The sequence below is a fragment of the Callospermophilus lateralis genome, chromosome 2 (assembly GCF_048772815.1).
Source record: "Callospermophilus lateralis isolate mCalLat2 chromosome 2, mCalLat2.hap1, whole genome shotgun sequence".
In the NCBI taxonomy this organism is placed as follows: Eukaryota; Metazoa; Chordata; class Mammalia; order Rodentia; family Sciuridae; genus Callospermophilus; species Callospermophilus lateralis.
The window spans coordinates 125,905,370-125,926,022 of record NC_135306.1 but is presented as its reverse complement, the minus strand read 5'-3'; the positions used below and the strand labels follow the sequence as shown (position 1 = coordinate 125,926,022).

At 34.0% G+C, this 20,653-nt stretch overlaps 1 protein-coding gene across 1 annotated transcript in view; it reads left to right on the top strand.

The window, feature by feature from the left end:
- Nucleotides 1-20,653, top strand: part of Cntn5 (contactin 5) — a 494,625-nt gene that overhangs the window by 395,960 nt on the left and 78,012 nt on the right. The window contains exon 14 of the mRNA XM_076841939.2: nucleotides 2,575-2,695. Coding sequence (XP_076698054.2) covers nucleotides 2,575-2,695 — 121 coding nt within the window. The remainder of the gene's footprint in view (nucleotides 1-2,574; nucleotides 2,696-20,653) is intronic.

The following is a 20,653-nucleotide window of genomic DNA, read 5'->3' as shown; positions in this document are numbered from 1 at the left end:
TTTAGGTTTAGTGTTCACAATCCATTCATTTTACTTTTAATCTTCCCAGTTTAGGATTTTAAAAATATAATGCAGATATAATCCAAAAGGGAAGGAATGGGTCCAAAATGAGATAATTTCAATTCTTCAAATAGCCTTGGCATTGACAAATATGGAGGAGGCTGTAGACTTTGCGTTCCTGATAGATTATGATGGAGATTTGGCCTGTTTAGTGAGCATTGCACACTATTAATTGCAGGAACCCATTAAAGGACAGCCAACTAAAGATAATCTATACTTTACCCCCTGAATTCTTTAGACCTTTGTGTGATTTTAACTAAATCTCTTCTCCAACCCATTAAGTTTCACTTTAAATGTAATTCCACAGGAAGGAAAAGGTTTGAGGACTTTTGTCCAGGACAAAAAGAAATAAATTATTTGGGAGGAAAAGTCTGCAAAATGAAACATCAATTATTCAATTGTAGGAATGAGATTTTACAAAATAATTTTTCAAAAATGTGAGCCTGAAAAATGACTTATGATCGGTATTTTTTTTTTTTTCTGTTGTTTAACTGATACCAATAGGTTTTTGGAACTGTATTAAAGAACAAGCAAAGCCTGTAGTCTTTCCTACAGTGTTATTTCTAGGAAATAAAAAAATCAAATCCTCCCTGATTTTCTGTGGTTCTCCTTGGCTTTCCCATTGGATACAGGGAAATACATTCTGGGCCTGTAATGTACACATTGGATCCTTATTAACCGAGTAACCTATTAAACCAGCTTCGTAGAAATCTAGGAGGACAGCAAAGGCAGACCCACTACACATAGTGGTACATATGAAGGAGCTCGTTCATACAGTATAGGATTATGTTGATTTGAAACTGAATCATTGTTTAATAATGTCTAGAGTCTGCTTTTGTTTCTCCATTACAAATCAAAGGATTTAACATTTTCTTTTCAGATATTAAAGAAATGAACACTTAGTCTAGTGGGAATCAGGAAATGAATTTTGTTAAAATTTGAGAGTAACAATTTATCCAAAGGAAATTAGCAGCATAGATCCTCACTGGACAAACAACACATTCCATGAAATAATTGTTATGACGTTTCAATGCAGTCTCACCATGAAGCATTTCCTTGTAAATGACTAAACATACCATGTCTTAACAATTACTTTTTAAGAGAAAACATTAATACCCTTAAAAGTTCCTATCATAATGTTGACAAGAAGGGAAAACATTTAAGTACCAGGAAAAAAAAATATTAACTAAAACATAGTATATAGTAAGGAAATTCATTGAGAGAAACAAATTCTTTGAGTGGTAAAATGTTCACAATTACACAATGGTTTTTTTCCATGAATGCTAAGAAAGAATCCAAAGGATTTCTGGAAATTAGACTTATTTTCGCAAAATCCATTAATCTATTTGAAAACAAAGACAAATAAATTCTTAAATAATCTCTCAGAACAAACACATTATGTTTTTAAAGGTAATCATTTTCACTTCATCGAAAATAAAAGAACTCTAATCTGGTGGCTTCTTTAAGACTTTCATTAAACATTCTTTCATGTATTCAATGGTTTTTGGAGGAAAGGTTTGAGTTCTTCAAAGATGTCATTTCAAGCTGCATGCATCTTCCCTCATTTGTTCTTGGATTGCAACATGGAAACTGAAAGGAGTATTGGAGTAAAGGAGTATTTTTGCTGTCTTTACCAGAAAAAAAAAAAATACCATACGAGTTATAGTAAATAAAAGATCTTCACTTGATCACAATAAGTCTATCTTGTCTGATAGAATAAATGAAAGATGGCATTGAGTAATGAAAGGTTTGTACCAGCCATTCTAAAGTGTAGGATCATCATTGATCCCATTAAAAAATACAGCCAAAAGATACTGTCCCTGGTATTTATTGATCTCCTTAACAGCAGTTATTCTTCAACTATGTTCTAATCATCTTGCTTCCAACAAGAATTAGGTGTTTTGAGCCACCTTTGTGTTTTATAAACTGCATTAACAAAGATTTCAGCTGACCCTGCTCCCTGACTATGGGAGACTACGGGAGAGAGATATTTTTGTTAAATAAAGACATGTGGCTTCAGAACTAGCAGTCACCTAAGTACTATCTCAATCTGTTGCCCACAGTGTATTACAAAAGGAACCATTCAATAAAGCCACAAGAGATCATCCTTTGACAGCTACCTTCTCATAACTAATTTCCCAAAAGTTGCTATTCCTTTTGTGCAATTTTCTTGCCACAAAAATCAGCCTGCCTCAGAATAGTAAAACAATATATTTTACTGATTATTTTTTTCTATTTTTAAAGAGTTTGTTTGTGCATATTTAAATATTTCTTCAATATCTTAGCTGCTAAATCATTATATGCAATATTAAATGTTCAAACCCTTATTAGCAATTGTTAAAAACATAACTTCCATGTGTTCCTTAAGGTAGGGCATGTTTGATTTCTGAATTGTTGTCATATAAATTGTAAGGCCAAAATTGGGCCCTTTGAATATGCAAAGTTCCCCCCTTAAACCACCTTGAACTAGGCAGATTTGCAACATTTTAAACTGGCACTTCATCCCTCTTTCAGCAAGCATCCTCTGCAGATTTAATGATCAGGAACATCCTTCTGATGCATGCTGGGAGATATGGCTGCAGGGTACAGACCACAGCAGACAGTGTGTCAGATGAGGCAGAACTTCTTGTTAGGGGTGAGTATGCTAATAGTGCAGTCTGAAGACATGATCACCATAAATTATCATACAAAGGAATTTAAATGCATGGACTTTGAGCACATCAGTACTATGCATTTTACTTTCAATTTTACAATATATGTCATTTTTGCTTAACCTTTTGCCTTTGAAGAGATTACATGGAAAACTGTTCCTTAGTAACAGACGAAACCTACAGATCCAACTTCAGGGTCCAAAAACACTCTTAGCAATAAGTGATCACTGAGTGTCAAACCAACTTACTGCCAAGCATAAACTCGAAACAGTAGAGATACTAAAGCAATTATTGGACTATAGAGGAAAAAAAATAAAACTGTGTGTTTGTGTGTTTTACAAATGCAAAGCTAGTGGAATTTGCTTTTCCTCCACTAACTTCTAAATCTGGCTTCCCAAAACAGAAAAACTGCATGTGTAAGATGGTGACATTTACAATTGTTAAGTGACAGGGATGTTTTAAAAGTCTGAAAATGTCAACATACCGACTCCCTGTGTAGAAATGACAGTTAAGTGGTTTCCAATTATAAGCCAGATCATCAAATTCTGCAATTCTCTGAAGCTAGGTCTTATTTCAATTAAGTAAATGACCAGAACACTCATTTCGTTTTGCACAGTGTCCCCCAGTATGAGAAAAGCAGATCTTAGCATATTTCTATTTTCCTTCCTTTCTCCCTTTACTTTTTCTTCTTTCCATCCTTCCATCCCTCTTTCCTTCCATCCTTCCTTTTCTTTTAGCTAAATATTCAAGTACAATATATCTACAGGCATTTTATAAATTCATAAGTATACATGTGTCCAATACAAGAACACCAGATAATTACGATATAAGGACTAGAATATTTCCAGAAGACTACCCAGTGCCTCTCCGATTTTGTTCAAACACATTTTGAGTGACATGAGTATTGCATGCTTAGATTCCTAGTACATTGTCTACAAGTAACAATTTTATAATCTATAGGAAGAAATTATGTTTTAGATTAACTGACTTTACATACATCTGAAGTATTTTAGAATTATTTTTGAGAATGATTACAAAAACTCTTGTATGGTAGACACAAGGGCATACAGTGAACTTAATCATCCCTTCATTGTATCACCAAATGTTTACTGATTTTTGGTAGTGCATCTATTATTGGTTCAAGAAAAATGCTTTAAAAAGTGTGTATCTGAATAGCACTTATTCAAATTTTTGTGTGTTTCTGTTCAGAAAGCAGTTTCGATATTTTCTCCAAACTTACATCAAGAATGTGTATTGTATTACAGTATGAAACACCAACTTTTTAAAGTGCTCATTTTTGCAATACATTTCATTCCACTAAAAATTTCCCCTAGTGCCTTCGACGTTACAAGGCTCGTGGAACTGCAAACCATCCAGTACTCTAATTTATAGAATTGCCTTTTCTTGCTGCAGTATGTCTTAGATTATGTGTATTTATTGTGTGCACTTGCCTAGTAATTTAAAATGATGCTCCTAAAATTGGAGCTTTCCAAATGAATACTGCAATTTAGAGACTGATAACAAGAAACCAGGTATTTTTACAGGACTATAAGGGGCAAATTCAAGTGGCAAACTAACATTCTGCTTTGTAAGTAAAATTAAACTCAACAGGGTTTAGAACATAATTCAAGTTCAACTTTTTCATGTTCTGCTCTTTTAGCCTTTGGCTTTATGCCTAGGAGATGATAAAATGCATAAATTTTGGAATTATACCCAATAGCAATTTCAAACAGGTTGCTATTGTCTGAATATTCATGTAGCATTCAGCTCAAGCTTTCCCTTGAAGTGAGTTTGATCAAGTTGCCAATTTTCGATTATATACTTGCACTACTTTTTTCAAAATTAGGAAAAATAGATTTCTTCTTCTGCCTGGCCACTCTCAGACAAATTTAAAAACTAAACTAAGGGTTCTGGTGTTTTTATTATTATTAACAATATTATTAAAATTAACATCTCCTAATAATTGAAGGAACTTAGATTCTTGAATGTTGCTGTTTTTAATATTGACTTGCAAAATATACACTCAAAATAGTTTTACTTGGCCAAGCTTTTTTCTCCCTCTCCTCCAATCTCCTCAGTTGTAAACTCAGGGCAATGTTCTAGAGGAGGCCTGCAGGACCAAAGCTTGAACACTCTGGATTGAGCTTTTTAAATAACTGCTACAATTTTAGCATCAGAATCTTTAAAACACAGTTATTCAAATGTGAATCAGAGGAAGATGGGAACAGTAAAGAAAACTCCAACCATCTGTTTGTAGAATACACTGGTTAGAGTGAGCAGTTCGCTTCATTCAATGTTGATCATATTTGGAAAATAATTGGCTGGCGAGGAATACATTCTTGTGATTCTATTTCAGTGGAAATACCAGGGGAATATATCTATATTCTCCTCTCCTAGATAGAAAGAATCTCCTTTTTGTTGTTTTCTCTCCAATTGAAGATTGACTATAACATTCTTTTGTTCATCTTACCAAAGCCTGCACTTCTTATCTGGCCACACCAGCACACTAAATTGGCATTCAGTGGCGGGGAGGACATGACCTCCCCATTGCTTGTTTAGAATTGAGTGTTCCATGCTACTCTCCCCATAAAGTATCTTAAGGGCTATCTTTCCCTCAAATGATTGTTCACACTTTTTCTTTATTTTGCTTTTGGATGTCAGTGCTATTATTCACCTGTCTTCCACCATTATCATCATTATCTAAAAATTGAATTTTCCATAAATAATCAGCTGAAGCATAAAATCACTTGCTCTCACAAACTTAACACCCTGTGAGCCAGCATTATCATAGCACCATGCACAATCTGGAGAGCCATACGAGAGTGAATGAACATCTGACAAGAATCTTCTTCTGGATATAAAAAGAAATTAAAGCTGCACCTGTGTATCTGCGTACAATTTCAAGCACTTATTTAAGTATGCTATAAGAACAACAGAGAAAGCAAGGGTAGACAGTGCCATAGAAGACTGTATCATGTTACCCAGGGAAAAGGTAGATAAGCCATCCAGAGATAACCTCCCTGAAGGGGATACACATTTGTAAAGAACTGATATTCTCAAGCAATATCAGAAGTGATCAAACACAATTTAAAAGATTCTAGAGAAAGGAGTGTTCGTTTTTTGTTATATTATTTTATAGAAATCAATGTCAGAAATGTGTTTCCCAAGGCAAATAGAAGGATAGAAAACTACCATGCTTTAAAGAATAAAATGTGCTTAACTAAGCTAGGCTAAGTGGGAGCCAGAGCTTGAGTTCTTTCTATTCTGTTCAGAGGCAGAGGAAGCAATAAGAAATTCACTCTTCAAATATCCTTATAATTCTTATTCTTAATGCAAAACATTAGGTCTAGAAACTTTGAGAATCAGCAAAGAAGAATCAGTAATCTCTAAGTTTCCTCTGAACACAGAGCCTTTCCTCAACTTGGACTGTTTTTATTTCCTATATCACAATTTACAAGATGAATCCAACTTGTATTTACTTGAATTTGAAAAGAATGAATCCTCCTTGGGATGCAAACTGCTGGGAGATATATAACTGATTTTAGCCCTCTGCTTCTAACTCCACCCCCATCACTTCTTATTCGTAGCAGATTTCTACCTGTCAGTCTGATTTTCTCTACCTTTCCAATCAATTCAAGTCCACTCATTCTTTCCAAGATTTTTTTCCTTGAAAATTTTTGGTTTAATCTTTCCTAAACCACCTAGTCACTTTTCAGCACAAACTTGAAGCCATTAAAAGTTTGACTTTTTTTGCCAAAGAAATAAGTCAACAGGTATTTGTTTATAAAATGCTGTTCATCTCTTCATTTATCCATTCATTTAGCACCTGGCTCTGCGTCCTGCACTAATGTCAACACTTAGAACAAAAATAGGAAGAAACTTTAGGAGGCTCAATATTTTCTAGTCTACTAGAGAATGAGAGACATTTTTGTAAGTGGGGTGAGAAAGACCAGAGAAGTGCCTCCAGGTAAGTTTCAGGGACATAGTAAGAGATTAGGAAAATAAGTTTACAGTGGGTCCATATGCACAATTGGAGGGGCTCAGTACAAAATGAAAATGTGAGGCTACTTCTTAAAAATTAGTAAAAATTTTAGCATAGTAAGACATTAATCAAAGCACAGGGCCCCCTGCAACTGTAAGATTAAACACATAAAGTTGGCCTCCATAGCTGTTAAATTAGGTATTCCTCTACCGAACAGCAGCAACAACAAAAAAAAACTTTAGCAAGGGGAAGGAATAAATTATAGAAAACAGAAGTTTTCTCATTTATAAAATTAGAGTATTGAACCTTTCATCACAAGTTTTTGTGAGCTTTTTTACACACACACACACACACACACACACACACACGCACGAACACACATAGTTATTTCACCCAATAAGCCATATGTTTTGATTTTGCTGTCTTGAAATGCTTATATTTCAATTTTAACTCCAAGAAACCTATGATAAGGTAGATGAAACTACCAAACTAGACAATTTAATGCCAGCTGACAAAGATACTTTATTTTTTAGCTAGTTATGAATGATTTTGTTTTCAAATAGTTGAAAAATATCTAAAGATACCAGTTTCTACCAGAATAGAGACCAAAATTTGGTAATCCTTGATTAAATACTATACAAATTCTCTTCATGTTCTCTTTTCTTGTGATTCTCACTAGCAAAAAGGGAACATTTGAGAATTTTCTGCTTTTTGACCTTGGAAAAATGCATGTATGATCAGTTTCAGAAATACGAGAAACTAAAACTTGGTGAAAAAAATGTATCTCTAACATATTAATTGATTTAAGAATTAAAGGCTGCATTTATGTTCTCTATCTTCACATCTCACAGCACTAATCTTATGATTTATGCAGATTCTAACTTGACATACCTGTCCATTTTTGGTACCTGGCCACTTCCGAAAGCTTCCAAGCTTTAAAAAGGCACATGTATTTACATAAGCATCTTTGGAAAATGGACTGTGAACAGTTTTTATTTCCTAATTATATATTTATTTAATATACAATGAGCTTATTATACTTGGAAAATTCACAGGCCTTTATATGATAGAGTAATGACCTGGACTCAAGAGTCTTTCACAAATAAGAAAAAAGCTAATAGTTACTTAAAGCAAAGCTGGGTTTGGCAATATGTTGGTATTTAGAGATCAAAGGACACTGACTAATGTTTTCTGTGTAATTTAGTCTTAGTTAATATTAATAGCATATAAATTTTCAAATAATTTAAAAAATAAAACTTTTAAACAGGGCTGGGAATGTGGCTCAGGGATAGAGCACTTGCCTAGCATGTGTGAGGGCCTTGGGTTGATCCTCAGCACCAAAAAACAAAATAACAATACTTTAAAATATAGGTATCTCCCTCTTAAATAAAATTAATCTCCCTAATTCAATGTCTTATTGGAATATCCTATACCACTGTGGAAATATTAGTTCACTGTTACACAAGAATTTGATAATTTAAACAGCTTAAACAAATCACTTATTTTACTAGCTTATTCTCTGTCTACATAAACTGGTTTGCTTGACAACTGTAAAATTTCCTTTAGACACTGAACAGCAGTTTAGTTTCATTTGTCTTACACTTTGTATGTGGTTGTTTGTTTATTTAGAACTTTTTAACAAACGACTAAAAAGGTAACATATTTTGATAATCAGGTATTTGGATTCCCTACACCACTTTAGTTTGGATCATTCAAGTTACAGTTAACTGAAGTGACCTGAATGACCAAAATGACTGAAGTAGTCTTCATGCACATACATGTATATCTGCAAATACAATAAGAGCAAATAAATGCATTGTCATTGTATACAGGCAACACACTGATGAAGACTGAATCTTTTGCATTTAGTTCACTCAACAAATACTAAGTGCCTGCTAGAAGAAGCCAACCTCTCTTTTAGACACTGGTATTTACATCAACTGACAGATTTTCTCAAGTTTCTTGATGGCAGCATTTTGAAACAAATATTGTGACATTACTCATTTTGAGAAAAGTTCTGAGGTTTTATATCATAAATATTTTGAGTCAGAATTGTAAGGTAATCACATTTTACTCTGTAATTCGTTCCACTGATAGCTCCCGTTTTTTCTTATGCAGACATCATAATACAAAAATACTGTCACTTCCCATTTATATAACCTTGAGGCAAATTCCTGGTGTGTAGGGTTCATTGTTTAATGAGTACCTGCATTATACCAGGAAAGTTCTAGAATGCAACAGGAAGAAATGGTAAGATAGAATTGTGTATGAATGCTTTCCAATGCCATGAGAAGGAACTTTTATGCTAAAACTTACCGACATCCAGAAAAGGACCAGTCAGGAAAGGAACATGATCAGATATGCACTAAAGGAAGATCCTTTGGACAACCTCAGAGAGTGCTTTACAGATCAGTGGCTTGCTAATAGAGTAAGTAGGGCACAGTACAGTAATTCTGGTGAGAAATAACAAGGGTCTGGGAAAAGAAAATAAGGGATAGGGAAAAGGAGATATAGACCCAAAAGGTAGTATGGAGATAAAATCTACAGAACCTGGCAACCTATTGACTATGCTAAAGAAGAAAGAGGAAGCAAAGATGATTGCCAGTTTTAACGCTTAGATGGTCAATGGGAGGCAGATCTCCTACTTGGGTCAGACTGAGGCAGTTCCAAGTAATACTTAGAGTATCAGAGTATTTGGTTATGAGGCATCCTCCCTTCAAAAGCTGCCCTGGTTTATATGATAAACTATGTGCCTCAACCCAAGAAAACAATCATTTAGTCATGATCATTCATGATCAGATTCACACGTAATCGGGAAGACTCTGAAAAGTGAATGCTAAGTAAATGAACAGCATTTAAGTTAAGGCTCTCCAGAGACAAATCTCCATATGCAAATAGGTTTGTGCCTGTGGAGGTCAGAAGAGAAACATTGGAGTTGATATGTAGATTTGGGCACTGTCAGCATATTAGAGTCAAAAGGGAATGAAATTACAAAGTAGCATGTGAAAAATAAGGGAAATGCTGGTAATAAAATCCTGGGAAGTACTGAAATATCATGATAAAGTGGAGGAGGGATTTGCAAAGGGGATTGTAAAATGGCTGCCAGTGACAGATACTAGGAGAAAAATCCAAATAAATCATATTATTTGAACACAGAGAGAAGATAATCCCCATGCAACAGAGTAAAAAACAAGTAAAATAAGAAATAATATATACCACTGAATAGAGCGATTCTGAAGTCACTGATGAACTTGGCAAGGGTAAATTCCATGGATGATGAATGCAATAACCAAATTACAGCAGGTGGAGAGGCAAGCAATATTGTGTGAAGGCAGTGCATAATCTTAACAAAATCAGAAGATTTAAAGTCAGACAGAGATTCCCCCCACAGCTCTTACAGTATGACTTTGGGCAGGTAGTTTAATTTGAACCTCACTCATTCTTCAATCAGTACATATTCATCAAACTATTTATAGAGCATTCAATGTGTGGCAGGCACAGAGCTAACCAGCTAACCATGGACAACATATGTATGGAGGAACATGTCTTTTTACATCATAATATGAATAATGCTCTTACCAGTGTATGGGCAGCATGGTTTGCTCTCTAACTATAAGCCCTATTAGTAATAATTATTTTAAAATTCAGCTAACATTTACTAAGTTCCTCCAAATATCAAGGACTGTGTTAAAGACTCCATATGAATTATTTCACTTCATCCATTTAGCATGTTATATAGACACAATGTGAGAGAGGTACTACTTTTAGTTCTAATCTGCAGGTAAGGAAATCAAGACACAGAGAGGTTTAGGAACTTATTGAATGTCACCCTGACAGGTAAAGAATAGTGAGGAGAGTCCAGATGGGCTGGCTTTGAGCTGGTATTTTGTACCTCTTTCCCTGTCAAGTGTCAGGTCATTTCTATCTCTTCAACATTGTGTCCTGTATATTCTCTCAGTTCCTGATACATTATAATTCCTGAAATATTAATAACTGTGGAAGACGAGAAAGAAAGAGAGGGAAAGAGGGAGGAGGGCACAAAAGAAGGAAGGACTACAGTAAGAAACCAGGATGCAGTGACAAGCTTTGCCTAGAAGTTGGAATTTTTATCAAAGAGATGAAAGGCTGGCGGAATCTTACAGGAAATGCAATGATTGAACCAAGAAAGAGAAGAACAGTCACTCCATATAAGTTTGCAAATGCAGCATTTTTTCATGCCCATCCACCTGTTTGAAGGCCTCACGTTCTCTAATCCTCTGAAGTACCTAATCTTTGCCCATGTGATCACAGATGGCATCATTGGGCACTATTTTCTATCTACAACTTGATGTGAATAGTCACTAACCTTACTGTCTGGACTTCTTACCCCATGTCTTGTCAATCATCTAAAATGTCAAATTCACATGACTGTTTTTTTAGGAATCTTGTAGAGCTTTTTATGTAGATGTCCTGGGGTTTCAACAGAAACAATCACTTCTGCACAAGACACCTTTGGAAATATTAAGCACCTATAAATAATAGATCTCTTTCTGTATGGTTGCTTTTTATTCTCTCATTTTAAACTTTCTTGCAAACCCTACAATTATGAGGCAAGAACAAAAATCCCAGGTGCTTTAGAAAGTACTTGATATTCACTCCAACTGCTACAGTTCTTTCAACACTTGGATGTGTTTCCTGCCCAAGTATAGGTAAATTATACCATGAGTCATAAAAACAAAACAGTCTTTAACATTAAATAAGATGGTTTTAACCACACCAATATTACATAAGCAAAATATAGAAAGGAATTTGTATCTGTCTATTAATTTGTTTGTTTGAAAAGTTTTGGGGGAAAATCATCCTATTTATTCACTTTTCATATACTTTGTATAGACACGACTACCCAATTGCCAATCACATGTAAAACTGACCTGTTTTTTCTGAATACATTCTATTTCCTGTGACTATCACCTATACTGTTCTAGTGTGGTTTCTGAGTAGTATTTTGTGAAACCTGAAACATAAGGTCCTATAGAGCATATTCATACTGTACAGCCCATTTTTGATAACCCTAATGTGGTCACCAAGAGCCAAGCGCCAAGTAGAAGTTTTTGCTGAGTGTCAACCCATGACAGGTCACATCTTCAATAAGAAAAGGAAAATTGGTAAGTTCACTTCAGTCTCTATTCAGAAATTTTTTTTGATTTTAGTCTATGTTCCAAGATACTCAATTTTTAATTGTTTTCTTTATTTTAGGTAACACCATTCATTGTGCAGCCTGGTCTCATATTCTTCAGAGAACAATACAAAATCCAAGCATTGAAGACAAAAAGGACTAGCACTGATCAGAAGAAACTTCTCTTGACTTTTACTGCAGATTGAATTTTGTCCTCCCAAACACCTGGCAAAGGTAATGTCTTCCTTTCACTAAGTACTCCTTAATTTGGAATTACAAAGACAATTAGCTCTCTAATGAGTTAGAGCAAGTGAGGTGAAAGAGTGTGTGGGTGGGGTAGGGGAGACTGAACACCAGATGATGTCTATAAATGCCAAGAAAAAAATATTACTTGCTCTTGGTAAAATCTTTCAAAGAAAAGGTGATTTTTATTTTTTTTAAAATTAAAATGTATTTACATTAGTGCTTAGCAAGTATGGGAAAAATCTAATTTGACACATAACATAAAATGATTGGCAGTCATGAGTAAGTAGGTTTCTACTGTCTCTGTTAAATAGATAAGCCTTTTTTTCCTTTAGAAACATAGAGATCTGCTGAGATGCCTTAAAACAGGGAAAAATGAAAAACTAGCTCTCCAGCTTCAGAAAAGAATACTTCATTAAAATAGAGAATAACCTCTATTAGCTTCAAAACCATAGGCACTGCAAAGATGAGACACAGTGTTCTATCTCAGGTTATATGTTGAGAAAAACTAGTGGAGAAAGGTTGGCTGTATTTATGCTGAATTTGGGAGGGGGGTAGTCTTATGTCTGCTCAAGCTGGTATTCAGTACATGCTAGTTGAATCTCAATAGCATAATTTAAAAATGACTGGCAGCATAATACAACAGACACTAGTATGGCAGTATGTATAAACTTGGATGTATAACCAATGTGATCCTGCAATCTGTACACGTGGTAAAAATAAGAATTCATACCCCACTTGAATCAAATGTATGAAATATGTCAAGATCATTGTAATGTTTTGAGCAACCAATTTAAAAAAAAGAAAAAAAATGACTTAAAATCCCTATAATAATATGTTGATCCAACCAACACATGGTCACATTGGAAAAATGGCCCGGGCCAGTATTTTCTCACTCTGGACAGTAAAGCATGCCATGGATGATTTATTTGACTTCTTTTGGACTTAGCCTCCTCATACAAAAGGGGGGGATAATAATATTTAATTTGCTATTTTAAATAAGAGAATGAGATTTCAAATAGTAGAATGCTTCTCTGTAAATTATAGATATTACTGAAAGTCTTAATTCTAGGAAGAATTTTCATTTTCCTTATCTTTAAGATAAGATTAAGATAAGTTTAAGATTAAGGAGTTGAACTATTGCTCTTCATGGTTTGTGGTCAGGAAAATGTTCTACATTTAAAGGGAGACCCTATTTCATTATCTATTGACTGAAGAGCCAATAGTATTCTGATTGTTTTATTCACCCAGTTCAGTGATAGAAGGCATTTTGACGTCATTTCCTTCCTGGCTGCAGTGTTTCAAATATGCTTACAAAAAAAAAAAAAAAAAAAACACAACTAAGAAACAGTTAAATGTATACATATTCTTAAAATATTAATATTCATCCTAGGAGTGTTTACATAAAATATCCCCATACCTTCAGTTGAATGGGCAAGAAAGCAGAATGCCTTTCTTACCACCTCCAAGAAAACTAAAAGGCTTCAAAGTAAATGTGAAATGGAATTGGCACATAAAATACTCATGTTAAAAAAATTAAACCAAATAGAATGAGTGACTTTGACATTCCTCTTGAATTATATCTTAAATTTTAAAGCCTTCTTGGTCAAAAATATAAAATCACAAAGAAAGGGGATTTTTTAAAAAATTTGCAAATCACATAATTATCTACACCAGAAGTGCCAGCATTCTCTTTTGACAGCATTCTGATTTTGTTAAGTGTTCATTAATCACAGAAAACTATGGCATAAAGCAAATCTGTTTAAATTACATGTTTTGTTCAGGAGGTTATTGGTTCATATAATTATTTCTTTTATGCCAACTCAAGAAATAATCCTATTATTAGTAAACTTCATTTTTAATACCCAATCACTGTTATAAACATTTTATCACCTGATATGTATATCAGTGAAATAATGTTCATATACTCACAACAAAACCTCATCTCACAGAATGTTGTCAAGCTAATAAGCAACATTGATCATACCCAGTGAACAAGATGGTCTGCATTTCGGACTCTTCCTGTAATCCATCTGTTATAGGGAACATCTGTTTCAGATTATGCAGTCTGAAGACTGCTCTATTTAAGTGCATCTGAAGATCTTATGTCTTCATTTCTCCAAATGAGTTAGATGGTGGCATCAGGATTTTACCAAGATTACTACACCATATGAAAGTAGCCATCTTTTAGCATGTTTTGAGATCTAACGGTAAATGCTCTTTCTCCAGTTGCATACCAAAATCCTGAGAGTATAAACCAGCAGTCACTGAAGAACACTGAGACAGCCCTCTCTCCATTAGGGCTCAGTCATTTTTGGATAAGTTAAGCACCCAGGAGTAATATTTCTTATTTTTTTTAAGTCATTTGAGGACTACTGATTTGTTTAATTAGTTAAAATATGAAATTACAGACCCTAGATACATGTTTGTCAACTCTTGTTCATTTCTAAGACCATGAAAAATATGCTTTCATGTTGCTTTCCAGAAAAAAAAATATGAAAGAAAATCTAAATAAGTGAGAACAAGTAAAAATTTATACTTTAGGAAAAAAAAAAAAACCATTAAATCCAGTGTCCCACTTTAGAGTTTAGTCCATAGTATTACCAAGTGTATATTTATCCTAAGGAAATGGCCTTATAAAGGTGTTGCCCTAGTTTTTCAATGAAAACAATAATTCCAAATTTCTCTCATAGTATGTTTGTGAAAGTAAATCACAGGGATATCTATAAATTACTCATTTCCATGATTTTCTTAATCTGCATTGCAGAATCATAATGAGCCATACACAGCAACCCAACATTGGATTTATAGAAAGCTGTGCAGAAACATGGTACTACCTTGCATATTTTAGCACCTCATATGGAACTTTCCTACAGGATTTCTTTACTGATCTGTTCTTAGAATTTATGTAATCCTAGGTTTAATAAATGAATTTCAGAATAACATGTGGATTGCTTGAGCTTTTAAATAAACAAGTTGAATATTTTTAATTATTCTTGACAATTTGTACAATAGACTCAAATATCTATTTTCCATTTCAGAAAGATCACCCTCGATGGATGGACAGTATTACTTTTATATTGGAATAAAGTGTGTTCAACTCAACTCATGTAAAACTACATTAAATATTTATGCCTACTTCACCTCCTGGAATTGTTGGTTAATTTACCTTTCACCTGATGTTTGTGATAATTGACCAGGAAGTGTTTGTATTTTTCTAAAAATGAAACAAAAAAATAAACATTTTAAACATGATGTTCTGGAGACTGTTACATTGGCAATTAAATGCTTCAGTCAAAAATGACACAAGTCATTTTATCCTACACTCACTAGTCTGAATCAATCACATAGCTCCATATAGCCTGAGTCAGAGTTCAGCCTTCCAGTGACAACTGCATGCTATAAAATTAAACTTAGGAATAATGCATTAATTTCTTGTCTTATAAGACTTGTGTGAGGGGAGTGGGTGATTTTTAAAAAATTTTTGCCTACTAATAGAAGAATCATCATGTTCTAGGTAAGATTGCAAGAGACCAGCAACCAAAGAATCCTCAGAGAGGGCCAATGTCACTGACACCACACTGACATCTACTAAGCAACAACTCTATGATAATAATATCTTCCAAAAGTGACTTGATGAACCATCACAGTTGACATTTGTTACAAAGTCCTATAGCAAAGAAAAAATGCACACTTTTTTTTTTAACAATTTTAAAAAATTTTGCACAAAGGCTTTCTACAGCCTCTGAGGGATTCCAGCAGACTTTTCCTCCTTGGTTTTCAAGACTTTATTCCCTTGGCTTTCCCCTATGCTATCCAATGACTTCCAAGTCCCTCTTATTCTAAGATCCAAATTTCTTACTCTTACCTTCAAATCCCTATATTATATGGCACCAGTTGATATTTCCAACATCATCATCTTTCTCCCTCCTCTTACTTAACCATTCTGTAACCACACCAGTTTTCTGTTCCTCCGACATGCCGTACTCATTAGTAATTAGGAATTTTATCCCCAAAAAAGTGTTCATTATATTTACATGGCTAACTCTTTTTATTTATTCCTCGGCTTTCTCTAATGTGCCCCCCAACACCTGATGCTCACTTCATTTTGCTTTCTTCATTGCATTCATTTATTTACTTCCTTTTCCTCACCATAATTGTAGATGTCATAAGAGTGGGAAATTTCCTTCCCATTTGCTCCCTTAGCCCCAGGGTTCAGCACAGGGCAATGTTTCTCAATACTATTGAACAAATAATTAAATGTATGAGTGAATTAATATGGAATACTTTCCCCCAAAGAGATTAAATTTTACCCGTGAGATAAACAGGGAAGAATGGAGAGAAGATGGCATAATAATTGAATAAACAATAGTAACAGGCATTTAATATTACACATATTGCCACATCCTATGTCAATAAAGTATAAGCAGAGATACAGTGAAATAGATAAAAATGCTGTGGTGAGAGTTTTCGGGAATTCTCTTTGAAGTTTAACACTCCTGTCCCTGTAAGTACTTCAGACTTTTTTCATAGCTCCAATCTACCTTCCACTCAGTTCTTAAAACATACATGCATAAACACATACTCATTCTCATAAGAAATATTGATTTAAATTGGAACCAGAGAAATGTGATCAATCAAATTATGTTATGCACTTGTATAATATGATATGGTGAATTCCTCTATTATGTATAAATATAATGCACCAATTAAAAGCTAAAAAAATAAAAACTAAATGCAAATGGCTAAGAATGATTCACACACAGAATTCTGGATACTTGGAGTATATGATAAATAAAACAGGAAAGCTAAATAAAAGACTATGTGTTCAAAATTATAAGTTCAAGAAGGGAGTTTTAAAAAATTATTTACTATATCAGCCAACTAAGGACCAGCACTCTAATCCTTTCCCCTATTTGCAGCTATGGGGGACCTACATTAGGTCTAACTTGCCATGTGTATATTAATATCACACTTGAGACATGAAACCTCTAACATCTTTCTTTAATCTACTGAAGTAGGTGCCTCCCCATCTTTTTTATTTTTTATTTTTAGTTGTACATGAACACAATGCCTTTATTTATTTTTATGTGGTGCTGAGGATGGAACCCAGTGCTTCACATGTTCTAGGCAAGCGCTCCATCAATAGGCTACAACCTCAGCCTGCCTCCCCCCTTTATTTAGTCTTCCTCTTTTACTTGGATTTCCTTTTATTCCAGTAGTCACCAGCTACACCTAACTCAATTCCTACCTGAAATTCCTGACTTCTTTCATGTTTCTCATGTCTATTTTTAATCTGTATCACCTGTTTTTCATTATTAGCAGACATAAGGGATAAAGAATCTAATGAAATAGTTATTAACTCAGTCCCTGTAACATCACTAGATTTTACTTCATTTTCATTCTCAATACTGGTCAGTAATATCACTGTTCATGTTTGACTCTTCATCACATTGCCCAGAATGACTATTCTTGAAATTTCAACTCTCTTCTGGCTCCAAACTCGCATCCTACCACTTCTGCATTCCAATGTCATCAGAATTTATTCCACTTAAACCTAATTGCTTTAAATTGAAAAAAAAAAAAAAAAGAAACCTTCAGAAAACTCCTCTAGTTACCCTCTCAATTCTACAAATTTATTCAAGCCTGAAATTTTAGAATATTCTTTCATTCTACTCTTAAATCTTCTTTATAAGGGCTCCCACCTCCAGTTCAGAAACATTTCCTGGTTCTTCACTACCTGCATAATTAAGCTCAAATTCATGGCCCTAATATTGCCTTCCCCAGCCTACTTTTCTCCACTTTTATAAATCCTGCTACTCTGATTGAACTTAAGCTATCTTCTGACTCTATTCAAAATAGTTTGAAATTTTCAGTTTTTGGGCATATTTGTTTTCTTATTCACTCCCCCACCCCACCCCCTGCACACACACACACACACACACAAAATCCCCTTTTCTATCTTGAAATATTAGTCCATAGCAACTGTTTTCTTGGAATCTTTGCTGAAAAACTCATCCTGCCAGCCTCCACATCTAATGAACTTGCCATTCCTCTGAGATGCAAAGTTTATTCTCAAGTAATATTGCTAGAAAATGGCATGAGAACGTAAGTCTCAGCTGTCCTCTGCTCAGCCTTCACCTCTCAAAGCTGTCAAGTAGACATTTTGTCTTTGTCCTTCTACAGCAGATTCTTTCATGATTAGTTTTTAAAATAAAAATAGCAAAGAGAAACATGCAGAATGTTTGATCATAGATTTGTAAAATGAGCGGTTTTAATTTTGCTTTAAATTCTTGGTTGTCTAATCCTTTGTCAATGTTTGTGATCATAAAAATACATCCTTTATACTCTTTAAAGAGTCTGAGTTCTCTATACAAAAGTGATGTTTCCATTATCCTATAGATAAATTTTAGTCCATTTTAGTAATTCCTTTCAATTTTGTATTTACCCAATTGTCTTCTTCCAGTTGGTCAGCTGTTCCATAGGTTTTTTTTTTTTTTTTCAATCAATTTGTCACTTTTCAGTTCCAACAACTGTATCTTTGCAGTAGATACTTTTGAAGACTAACCTTTTCAGCTTTTTATAATAATATAACCAGTTTTAATAAAAATAAGGAATCATTGCTGTTTTGATCCTTCATAAACCAAGGGAATTCTGAGCTATTGTTTATATCCAAGAATGCTCCCAGTTGCAAGTACTACAGAACCTAACTCAAATTGTCTGAAAAAAATAGGAAATATATGGACTGATGACAGAAAGTTAAAGCAGGTTAAATTGGTTGATTCAGAATATCAACTTTTTCTTTAAGACCATGGTACTTCCATCTTTTCTCTGTCTTCTATTATGTAATATCATGAAATAGGCTGATTGACAAGAATAAGAATCTCAATGTTTCCTTGTTCACATGCAACAGAAGCTACTAGCCTCTCTCCCCCAACTATACAATGAATGTCCACCCCTTCATCTGGTCATACCAGCTTAGATCATGTTCTTACTTCTGAACCAACACCCATTGCTCTAAGATTACCCTGATCTGATTGATTCTGGAAGCTAGGTCTAAACCAATCACTAGATTGATTGATGAGAGTGTCAAGACTGACAGACTAATCAGGGTAACCCAGATAATGGGAAGGAGGAAAAAGAGGTAATTACCACCAGAACACTGGGACAGGTAAAATGAATGACAGGGAGTCAACCACAAAGACCATTTCATCTCTAACATGCCGTTTCTACCTATAAATTCATTCTCAGTTGAAAAACAAAATCATTTGTCTCTGTTCATAACTTTTAATCTTCTGAAATCTATGTGTTCTGTCTTTGCTGAATTATTTGAAATAGTGCTACATGACAATGAATAACAAGGAGTTAAAAATGAGACTCAAATCTGAACCCACTTTTGTAGTATTATGTACCAATTTTAGGTGAGTTGCCTGAACTTTCTAAGACTTCATATTCTGTTTAGATATATATGATAGCAGAGTATATTTTGGTACAGTATATGTACATAGAGTATAATTTCCCATTCTTGTGGTTGCACATGATGTGGAGTTAAACTGGTTGTATGTTCACATACAATATAAGAAAGTTATGTCCAATTCATTCTACCATCTTTCCTATTTCCATCCTCCCAATATTGAATTTGCTAATAGTACATTTTTGTTGTTTTGAAATTAGTTACATATCTTTCCACATTTATTTAGATGAAATCACATGTGTACATGAGTTCTTATTTTCATTGGAAAGAAATGCCTTGTGAAGTTGATATTGTCAAAATTACCAAGTAGTGAGAGGCCAAGTTAATGCTAGTATTGCAATCATTTATCACTTTTTACATGTGTTACCCTACATGGTACTCACAATAAGACTAGTATTATCATCCTCTCTATATAATGTAAGAAATTTGAGACTTAATGAGTTTCAAAAATCTGCCCAAGACGCTAAAGCTTTTATAGTAAAGAGTCAGAACTATAATAATTTTTTTCCTGATTCTTTGTACAACTCTTTTATTCTATAGATCATTTTTTTTTTCAAATACATACATAAAAATTTCCTATACATCTTGTACAAAATATAGTCTCTTAAGCTCTAATCATAGAAATTGAAATTCAGTAGTTTTAGGTAAAGCTCAGAAAATCCACATTTTCTTTACAAACAGCCCAGAAATTTCATTTTCATTGCTCATCAAAATCAAAGTTTGAGAGACACAAACAGCCTCCTCCTCCTTTTTTAAAGAAATATACCATAGACAGGTTAGTATCTAATTAGTGGCATTTAAGAAAGATTAAAAAGCAACATGAGATTTATATATCATAACATATATACATATATGAGAGGGTGTTCTTTTAGAATAGTGCTATATAATTTGTAAATATGAAATACTTTTTCATATTTTGATATCCAGTGAAAAGGTATACAAATATTAAGTCAATAGCTATACTAATCTGTTAATAAAAATTATTCAATCCTTTATTACAAATCTGTATTGTAACACACTGTGTTTTAAGCAGTGTCCTAGGTACTAGGAAGACAGTAGTGAAATAAATTTAGAACACAATTCCAGCC